General features: G+C 35.1%; 1 protein-coding gene across 1 annotated transcript; it reads right to left on the reverse strand.

The window, feature by feature from the left end:
- Positions 1-2,564: 2,564 nt before the first annotated feature.
- LOC118742731 (juvenile hormone epoxide hydrolase 1-like) lies at positions 2,565-11,370 on the reverse strand. Its single transcript, XM_036475038.1, has 4 exons — positions 11,012-11,370; positions 5,555-5,754; positions 3,470-3,668; positions 2,565-3,392 (listed from the first exon to the last, which is right to left on the reverse strand). The coding sequence occupies exons 1-4, from the start codon at positions 11,204-11,206 to the stop codon at positions 2,613-2,615; spliced, it is 1,374 nt and encodes a 457-aa protein (XP_036330931.1). The 5' UTR covers positions 11,207-11,370; the 3' UTR covers positions 2,565-2,612.

Raw genomic sequence — 11,370 nt, forward strand, 5'->3', positions numbered from 1 at the left:
TTTCATTGTACATATCGTGACAATGCACCTTATCAGTAAAAATTTAGCAAATTTCCTTTTCTTAAAATTTCAGTCCTTTTACTTAGATTTATTTGAAGAAATCGAAATTTTAAGAAAAAGCCTTTTTTTTGGTTGAAATAGTTTATTTTAGTGGTTGCCAAACTTATTTTTCTCGTAGAGCCCTTTCAAAACTTTACTGGTTTCGGTGGACCCCCTGATGCTCATTTCTAACATAGTTATTCCCAAAGCCCATCAAAAAATCTGAAGATTAAATCTAACGATGAAATTTTGCATCGCAAGTGAGTTCCAAAACTAAATCCACTCGATGGCTCCCAGTCATTGCACCCAGAGTAAAGCAAGCTAGTTATCTTTACCAACATAATTTAGTCGAGACTTGCATTGCCGGACTAGTTTGGAAGTACCTAGATAGAGGGCTGACCAATGACTTAAGTGCAGCTTGGCTGTACCCGTAGACAAGTAAACTCCTTCCCCTCCACCTATTTACTACCACATAGTCTATGGCTTTGGGGATTGCAAATACCTCACCCTGGAAAACCGAAGCATATTCCCCAAGAGAAAAAATGAAGCTTATCCCCATTAACTTCGAAAAATACTCTAGATCCTGACCCTGATTCAATTTTGGAGCCATCAGTAAAGATTCGACAATGTACGAGTGCGGACTCAGTACTGGAATTAAACCAGCATTCCCCCTCATCGCACTCTCTCTCTCTCTAGAATCTCTTCAACAAAGGTAATGGTGGCGTACTATCCTGTAGCAATGAAAAGACACAAGTGCTCATATATCTGCCGCCGGCAATTTCCGCATCGCCTCACTCAGTGTTATACCAACATCCGTTTCTTTTTAGTCTGCAGGTGGCCTTTAAGGCTTCCTCACCAGTCCGTCAAGAGCACTATACACCACTCAAAAAAATTCAAGTTAAATAAATGGTATATCAAACAACCATTTTGGTTCTCTACTATCGAAACCAGATAAATTTTCGTGGGCCCCCAGATTTTTTTACGCCACCATAGACCCCTCTCGAGTCTCCCGTAGACCCCTGGGGGTCCACCTGGACCACTTTGGGAATCACTGGTTTATTTCCACATTGTTACATTTAAAGTCAATACGTTGAACAGAGCTTCACGCTAAAAAAAAGCTAAACATATGTATGTACATGTTTTTTTACATCTGTATTAATTTTTTTGTCGTATTGTGGTTTCTAAAGTGAATTAATTTCCTGATTTGTGATGCGTGAATTAACATTTACCAAGCAATATTATTACACACACACACAGCACATTAGGTCAAACGGCTGGGTTACTTATGCGAAAGTGAAAAATTCAAAGCGCCTATAGTTTTAATTTTTTTGTTTGCATTGGTTTGAGGTATTATTAAAGGCACATTCCGAAGTTCTTGTTCAATTCTAAATACGAGCTTAATAAAATGTTTCCATGCAAATTCAAAAATATAAAAGAAAGAAAAGCTGATTTGTATAAAAACGAGCAAACAAAATTGAAGTACTTTATTTTCCACGTAACCTAGTAAATATACGTATAGATATGTACATATGTACATATATTTATATGGGGTATTCACAACGGTGTCGTAACATATTGTTGTATATCGTAAACTTTAAACGGCTAAAAATATACAAAGGGGGTTCGCGAGTCGCCATAAAGGTCATATTATGACTTTTCGCGGTGTTAAAGATAGTTGCTTGTGGTTTCAAGTCCCCTAATTATTTATGTAAACTTTTTAAGTTTACGACATACAAGAATATGCCACCTACGACATTGTTGCCACAATAGTCTCTCGGGTTAACAGTAGTTTGACCTAATGCTAATTAGCGAAAATTTTCAATCTATTACTCACTGCTGTGAAGCGTAACCTCGCGAAAGCAACCATCAATTAAAGATATTTGGTAGATCAAAATCGTTTATTTGTGTTGTACTAAATATTTTTGTTGTAAATAAGAAAATTTACCATGAACATACATATGTATTTACGAGTATTTTGTACTTCGAGAACATAGTACAGTGAGATTATTTCTTAACTATAACAGAAAAAAAATTAGGGTGATCTAAAAATTTAAGGAATTTTTGGTTTTTGAAATTTTCCTGCTACCATCCCCTACAAATGCAGAGTTTTGAAAACATGGAGACCCATATTTTTTTATTTTGAAGTAGGTTAACATTTATCCATGTCACCGGCACTTTAAATTCATCCATATATATGTACATATCGTACGTTTAATAATATACAAAAGTATTTTCGAAATTTCAATTTTGTGGGAAATCGCAATCAAAGTTTGAGCAATTCATCCTTATCAGGCTTATTAGTTGTATGATGAAATCTCCAAAAACGTGAATTTTGAATTACTTCTCTATATCTATTATTAAACATGCGATATATTTTGTTTGTTAAAAATACATTTGTTCGTTGAATTGCTATAAAATGTTAAGAATGAATATTTTTTCACCGAATAAAAATATTTGATTTCATAAAAATCCAAAATTAAAATCATAATTATTTAACTTTAAAATTGTATTAACTATGGCTGAAAAAAAAATATTTTTGACCACCTTAATTAAAAAATGCCATTTGCATAAAATTATAAGGCTACTTTTTTAACAAACTCAATAAAGTCCTTAAAAAGTGTTTGTGGCACTTCTAGTGCCGGAAAATGCCCGCCATCCTTGTAGAAGGTACTCTGGGTAAGATTTTTATATTTATGCTTAAGTTCAGCATCCGTGGCGTGTGTTAAATCCCACTTAAAACGCGCGCACGCAGTTGGTGTTTGTATGTGAACGCGATCGAGGTCAGTTTGTGTTTTAGAAAACGCCTCCGCATAGGTGCGTTGCGATGTTGTTATAGAGTTAGTAATATAATAAATCATAACATTGTCCAACAGACTATCTAATGTATAATTTTTGGTTAGACCGCCATCCGAAAGTTTTCTATATTCTGGATTTGTCCAGGTTGAGAATTTTTCCAGGATATATGCAGCCAAACCGATAGGATTATGTGATAGGACGGTACCAATGGTGTCAGGTTTTGTAGCTTGCAAATGTAGATAGCCAGTTTCTTCAAGTAGATATGATTTTTCGTCACTGAAAGAACGGAAGAATTCCCTTTGCTCTGAATCAAGATAAAGTCTGGGAAACAAAGCACGCAGCGTTTTGGTGACCAGAGCGAGAGGACTCAAAGAGACACACCAATTGGAATGATAAGCTAATACATTTTGTGGAAAGAGCGCAGCCATGTTCGAACCAATTACAGAGCCCCAATCACCACCTTGCACCAAGAATCTGTCATGCGCCAGAATGCGTTGCATAAGATTTCGCAAAACTACAGCTATTTCAGCGGGTCCAAAGCCGATTTTCGAAGCGCCCTGAAAATAGAAAAGGATGTTAGTATTTAAATATATAGTAATAATACCACTCTAAGCCAGAAATATATTCATTATACCTGGGACCAACCAAAACCTGGCAAACTGGGTGCAATAACTTCGAAAATATATTCGCTTTCTTCGTTTGGACTTGTAAGTAATGGAATGATGTCGTAGAATTCGCGCACAGAACCAGGCCAGCCATGGAGTAATAATAATGGGAGTACCGTTTTCCCTTCCGCTATTTGGGGTTTCACGTGAATATAGTGTATGCGCAAACTGTAGAATAGAAAAAATATAACAATAAGCAAGAAGAGAACACGTTTTTAATTGTATCTATGAAAAAGCAGAAGTTTTTAAATTCGATAAACAAGGTAATATCTACTTATGCCAATTTTAAAGTGGATACATGTTTAAATATATACATTAGAGGGTGCCAACATATAAGAAAAAAAATAAGTTCGCCTAACACCGCCGAGTCCAAAGTATGTTTTTCAAGGCTATTTCGAAAATTTTTTATTTTTTTACTGCGCCTAGTGATTGCATTTTACAATTTGCAGTGACACCTACATATATTCGAAAAGAATTTTTTTTAATACATAGTTCTACTGGAGTAATCAAAATACTTATTTTCCAAAAGTCCATCGCCCGCAAAAAAATGATAAAAACAACGAAAATTCCTAAAGCTCAGTTATGCAAGACTTAGACCTGGCTTGACTTACCTAGAAACTTATAAACGATTATTCTCCGTGTCATCTATTCCTTTTTTTTTGGATCCTCAGCATTTGTACATACATATTTGTACATGCGCAATTGTAAACGTTTAATTTATTTGAGGTAAAATTGGATAAAAATTACAATCGAAATAAATGTTTTTAAGCGTACCAAATTGTGATTTTATTTATTTTATTTTCTGTCCGTACTTTAAAGTTTGTTTTTTTCGATAGCCATATGAATTGCAGTTATAAAAAAAAAAAATTGTTGTAGGCATATTTGGAGGATTTGTATTAAAAATAAGTGAAAAATATGAAACTTAACTTAGAAATTAAAAATCTTTTCCACGCGACTTTCTTTAATTGTCATTTCAAAGCCTACTGAAAATTTAGCATATGGGCCATTTCATTGGGACTAGTGGGACATTACATTTTACTCCACAATGTGAACAATTATGAATTTTAACTATGTCGTTGGAACTTATACAACAGCGAAAGATATTTTTTAACATAGAACGATAACTAATGTATAAAATTGCTTTAACTATCATTTGAATGAATGTGACTGGTGGGACACTGAAAAGAACTCTATTTTAACCTTGTGTACTCAAGGAGGAATTTTAGCCAAAACACTTGATTTTCAAGAACGATATATTTGTGTTGAGCAAGAAATAAAAGTTTCCATCGACAAAAATTACAACTTCTTTTGATTTTGTAAATATTTTTTTTGCCCATAGGTTAATGAAATGTAGTCATTAAAAAAGGGGTTACTACTGAAATAGAGATAATTAGGGAAGATTTAAATTTATGTCGTTTTCCTCTTTTCAATGGAATGGCCCATATAATGCCCAAGGTTGATCTTTCGCAGCTCTATGCCGTTCACAAGGGGAATTAATTTTGACTTTTTGGCTGTTATCCTTATAAGGAAGTGCTCTTGAAAAAACTAAGTACATACAAATAATAATTAACTCAATTTGCCAACATTTATCTACTTGATTTTTGAATAAGTAGAAGTTATTAAGTAACTACGAGTATATGTAAATGGAAACATGTGTACAACTACGTGCCTGTGAAGTCTTGTAAATGAAAACATACAGCTGGGCGCATATATTCTTCATAGAATATGTATATGGAAGCAAATAGTGAATATTCTCAAAATTAAATTTCAATATTCCAGGCACATCAACCCGGTACGTCGCGGCTTCGCGGTTTTGCTGACATTGTTACTGACCTCTTTGAGAGCGTCATTTGTTCATTGTGGTGCATTTTAATGAGCGTGCACGCTCAAGCTTACTCGCCTACATATCGGCAATTATCATTGTATGAATATTACATAACACAAAGATTACATACATACATACTCACAATTGAAAATGTTTGCGTTTTGTCAAACAAATCATTTTTGAAACGTAGAACTATGAACATATCTTAAATTAATCTTCCGTTACTTACCCTTGAATTTGGGTTTCAAAATGTGGAAACTGACTCAAATATGCTTCCCTTTTATCCCAATTTCGCAGATATGTCTCAAGCCAATATGTGACAATGTTTTGTAGCTCCTTGGTGTTGAAGCCATATTGAAAGCCAATCCCTTCCAGTGGTGCGTGCAGATTCAATGGGCGCGACAAGTGTGTTTTCAGACCAGCAATGAGCTTTAAAAATAACAAAAATATAAATGGTTGCATACATCCATATAAAAAAAAAGCAAAATCAATTGTAAGAATTTTTCGCACACCAGTTGCTTATTTATAACGCCGTGGCGTCGATTAAAAGAAACCGGTTGCATAATATTCGTGTTAGTTGTTGCTATTTTTATTCTGAATTGCAGTCATTTTTAGTCAATGCATTGTTTGTGGTTGATTTTTTAGCAAAGAATTTTGTGTAAAGCCAATGAACTCTTCGTTGCAAAAATATTCACGTACCACCTGCACTTAAGCTTTTTGGCCTTGACTATTTTGCATTATATAATGTTGGAGCTTTTTAAGAGCATTTGGTTTTTCTTGCATTAGCTTGATGCGAATGCGAATATGTAATGTGATAAAATTTATGAAAATTATAAATAATGAAAAGTTAGATTCGCTAAGTTCTAGCATGCCTCATAATGAAGTTTTTCACGCAGCTGATGTCCGTCACTGAGAGTTGCTCAGGGGTTTTGATAAAATGCATATGAGTGCTGATACTTAAAGCTTAGCCTGGCTAATGTATGGTATTTTCGATCCCCACAAGCTGTCTGAGCCAACATATCCTAATTGTTGGGGGTCAGTGCTACTCTCCTCAGACATCGGTAAACCACCAAATGGCAATGCGCTATAAAAAACCATTAGGCTTTCGGGGGCGGCGTAAAACCATAGGACCAACGGATAAAATATGTAAAACTTAGAAAAAATGTGACCGCCAAATATTTATTTATTTTTCCCCACTCATTGCCCTTTATGAATAAAAACTAAGCAATTTCTTTTTGTAAACATTTCAGATCTTTTACTCGATTTATTCAAACAAGTTCAAGTAAAAGGTCTGAAATTTTAAGAAAAAGCAATTTCTTAGTTTTTATTCATCTGGCCCATTGTCAGTTGAACGAATTTCTATAACTCTGCTGACAAGAGAATGATGGCCCAGATTGCCCTGACTTGCCCTTTCATCAGTCTAACATTTTTTCGCAATGCCCCGCTGTAACTCATCATCCATATCAATCTGTTTTTGAAGTATTTAGAAGCGGCCGATGTAGAAGCTAGGCGAATCTGATTACCTACTGCCTCACAGAGTAATTATTAACGCCCAACTCAGCAGCGTAGATAGCGGATGGAATATTGATTTTTAACTTTCATGGGTGAATCAATTCCATCAAGCCCACCTATCTATGCTACTGGCGGACTACACAACTGTCAGGCGGCAATCTCTCCATGAAACGCTTTGCAGAAATCTGGAATCATAATTTTGCTCACAATGGCAAAATATGGTGGGAAACGTTCTTTTACTTGTGCTCGCAAGCATCTGCACAAAATGTATAAATACTTAAAAAACAAATGAAAACTACTTTATAGTCCCATTTCGAAACATCTTCTACTTCTAATTTTACACCAATACTACTCTCTTTCACTCATCCATTTTAGTAATTTGGATGAAGTACTCGGTATGCGAAGGTTTTAAAAACTGTCAAGTGTACCCAGATCCCATTACTAGCACCCAGTTGTCTACAATATCTACGGCTGATACGCTCAGTAGAGCAGTAAGTTTTAGAATAGCCGTGGTGTCCGAAATACAACCTCCTAATTCCATTAAGAATAGCCCTCTATAAGCTCTCTAGCTGGTTAACGACAGTGTTTCCATCCCCAAAGAGTTTTATCAGGCAATCTGGACCACCCAAAGAGTTTACTGTCCAGCATTACTCCAAAAAACTTGACTCTAGCAGAAAGTACAATTAAACATGACGAAATGAGGCAAGTAGTAGAGCTGATGAATGGAACGATCTATGCCTAAGAGTATCAATTTATCAAGCTAGAAAGCAAATTTATAAACTTTCATTAGGCATACTGAAACTTTCCTCTAACAATAAGCTCCAAGTAATCCGCATAGGCTCAGAAATAAGCAGCCATGAAGCTAATAAGAGCCGTATATAGATTTTTAAAATGTAACAAAGAGCCAAAAAAAATGTCTTGCTGGTCGCTTCTAACCGAATGCATCTGTGAATCTTTCTGTCGTTAATAATTAATAACAAAACCTCTTACCTCATGAAGTTGAGCGAATAACCGACGCGACTAGATACAAGTAATCGATCAAAATAAACGGCTCATATATCTATCTATTTTTTGTGGTGCTTTGTGACATTATAAAAATCTATATTCGGCTCTTATTAGCTTATGGCTGCCGATGGCTTATGCCACTTTCAAAATAAAAGACTCATACATATGTATATAATAACTAAAACTATAGTCCTTTCGTTATATTTACGAATGGTTCGTAAAATCTTGTTTCGTTGTGAAAAATGTGTTCGTATTATGAACGAAAGTTTCGTACATTGTACAAAAATCAAGACTACGAAATTTTATTTTCCGTGAAGAGTATTGGGATGGACCTCCTCCTGAAGTAGCTGCCATCAAAGAAGTGGGAATCAGGAATCTAAGCGACTAATCTGAAAGCTAAGCGGTAATCAGGGCCCTGAACTCGCTGATGGTTAGATTTATATGGAAACCAGGCCAAATTACTAATGTGGGAATTAATTTTCTTGCAGAGCTGGGGATAAATTGTATCTGGTTCGCTCTTGGATTGATGGGACCCATATCAGCTGTGCGAACATTGGGCGAAAGCTAGCGTTAAACTCAATTACAAGAGTCTGCTAGTCCACGGTAGATCGGAGGCAATCAAAGATGCTGATTTTGCTTACACAGCCACAGCTCCCGCTTTCGGGCGAGCCCTGAGCTTGTTTTTTAAGACAGACATTTTCACAGAAACTAGCAAACACAGGGCGCTTATTAAGATAAACGTTTACCGTATTTGAGCAGGGAATCACAAATAATGAAAGCTGTAAAACGGCTAAAATACAAAATAAATTAAAGCCACACCTTGCTATCTAGTTGACCTAACCGGGAGCATTTGGTTCAAGTCATTACGTAGAAAGTAGGGATGTTAATTTCTCCTTTTTTACGATCCCGGGATTTTCGGGATCTGGTTATCATTATCCCGGGATTCCGGGATTAGTCTTGGTATTTAGATATTTATTATTTTTCAACAACCCAAATCGAAAAAATTGCTTCCTAGATACATATTGAAATATTTGTATACATAAACGCCTAGTTTTCAAGTTTCCACATTTGGGTTTACTTTTAATCTATTATTAAGTCATATTATATCGATTCAGTTACTTTGTAGTTGTAACTGTCGTTAGCCTAATTCGCTGGCCAATAAGGCTTTACTGCGTAAATATGCAGGGATCATTGAACTAGTGCAGAAATTGCACTCTGCCACCTAGTACATACCTGTGATGGGCAAAATTGTATTTACTAAATATTAACTGTGTAGAAAAGTATTTAGATACATATTTACTTTCGTTTCACATAACGAAACATGGCGTATAAAGGTACTTAGAGATTTTGGATACGAAAGTACCAAAGAAAATGTATCTACTTATTTACTAGACACAAACGTACATAGTATTTATGACTGTATTAAATACTACATACTTGCTATTTAAATACTCAATATAAAAAGCTTGGAAAAAAGGCCGTTAATAAAGAATTTCGGGACATTCGGGACTATTTTGTGATTTACGGGACGGCTTTGGAATTTGGAATGAGATAAGGTAAGGCATTGATTGCTTTAGCTTCACCTAAATCGTAAAATATTTAGCTTATATTTAGCCGAGTACTAAATACCTTAGTACTTAAGTGGGAGTATTTTACCTACATACATAAGTAGAAGTACTTAAGGTCAGAATATTTAGCGTCATCCAGTTTTTAGGTTAGTAGGAGTGACAGTTTTTCCAATCTCCCTCAATGAGCGGCTTTCAGTTCTAACCATTGTGCATAAGTTACGAAGTAACATTTTCAAACAAATTTTCGATTTATGAAACATACTTTATTTTTTTTATGAATAAAAGTGTTAATTAATATATTTTCGAAGGTATTTAATCCTGGAAATTTAATTTATACTCTTATTACTCGATTCTGCATATCCTGCACTTTTCTCAAAGATGTATTAATTAGGTATTTACAATACCTTATCACTATACATTAATACAATTTTTCAGATAGGTGGCAACCCGCTCCAAAAATATTTTGCCAGTAAACTTTCTTAAACCTCGTTAGTTTGATAGCACTATTATAATATTTCATTTATTTTATAAATTTATCAATTGAATAAAATATTTAAAATATGTGGTAAACTTCCTCAAAAATATTTTTGGAAGTCAACTTTCCTAAATCTTTTTATTTTGATACCCATATTTCAATATTTAATTTTTCCTATCCATTATATAATATTAAATTTTAAAACAGGTGACAACCTCCCACAAACGTATTTTCTACTGTAAGCCTTCCTAAACCTCTTTCGTTTGACAGCCATATTGCAATATTTGCTTTATCTAATCAAATTCCCTAAACTGCAATTGGTCATTTTGACCCAATCATTGCAGAACGGTTAAGTTAGACCTTTAGCAATGCATCGGTGTAAACTGAACTCGATTCCATGCATTAGTTTTTGAGTGATGCGCGTAAAAACATACCGACAGACAGATACAAATTCTAAAAATTAATGATTTAGCTTCTGTTGATTTAATAATGAAACCCATAATTTTTTTTCAAAACCTTTAGCACATACACCCGCTAGCCGCTTTTCTAGAAACGCACCTGATTAATATTAATGTAAATACAATAGGGGTATTCACGATCCGGTGCATACTGTCTAGCATGGTGCATAGATAGCATAAATAGCATGATTGTTGTTGTTTCATGTGTTCAAACAACAACAAAATTAGCCAATCATGCTATCTATGCATCATGCTAGACAGTTTGCACCGGATCGTGAATACCCCTAATGTTCACCCCGCATAAATGCATAAGTGACAACTAATTTTTAAGCAAAAACTAAACCGACTTCAGTTCTCATATAAAAATTTAGGAGTACCGTTAATTCTTTCATGATTCAATGAGACACTACCTTTCCGATGCAGGATGAATTTTCGAAATCGGTTGACGTGGTGCGGTAATTTACTTAAAAAAAAACAAAAAAAAAATATTCCGACGAATTGATAACCTCCTCCTTTTTTCGAAGTCGGTCAAAAACTGCCATACAAACAACACCGAAATATGCACATAAATTCAACGCAAAAGGTGCCTTGTTTTTTACGCTGTTTAATATATATTTTTATACTTATACATACATACATATTCAGGAGTATATTCGCAATGTTCATACCTCAGGTTTTACTTTAATATCAAAGGTCTTCACCGCACTATCTTCCTGATAATTGACACCATTTCCGGGTCCCCAATATTCGGTATCGTTCAGCTTAGGTGCTGGGAGGGAACGAGAAAGTAGCCGATAGTTTTGTAAGAGCACGGCAAGTAGAAACGCGACAGCCACGACCGCAAAACGTATGAAAACACCCATTATTGTTGCAAGGAGTGACTTCCGGTAAAAATTTCAAATCTACGCGTATCCGATATTTTCCGTTCACCTCGTAAGCTTTTTGTAAGTTTACGCTTTACACCACTATGGAAGTAAAAGACGGCCAACCACGCGCGCGTACGTCTATTCTCCAACTGACTGTGGTT

This window comes from Rhagoletis pomonella, unplaced genomic scaffold (assembly GCF_013731165.1).
Source record: "Rhagoletis pomonella isolate Grant_MI unplaced genomic scaffold, Rhpom_1.0 Rhpom_scaffold_00007, whole genome shotgun sequence".
In the NCBI taxonomy this organism is placed as follows: Eukaryota; Metazoa; Arthropoda; class Insecta; order Diptera; family Tephritidae; genus Rhagoletis; species Rhagoletis pomonella.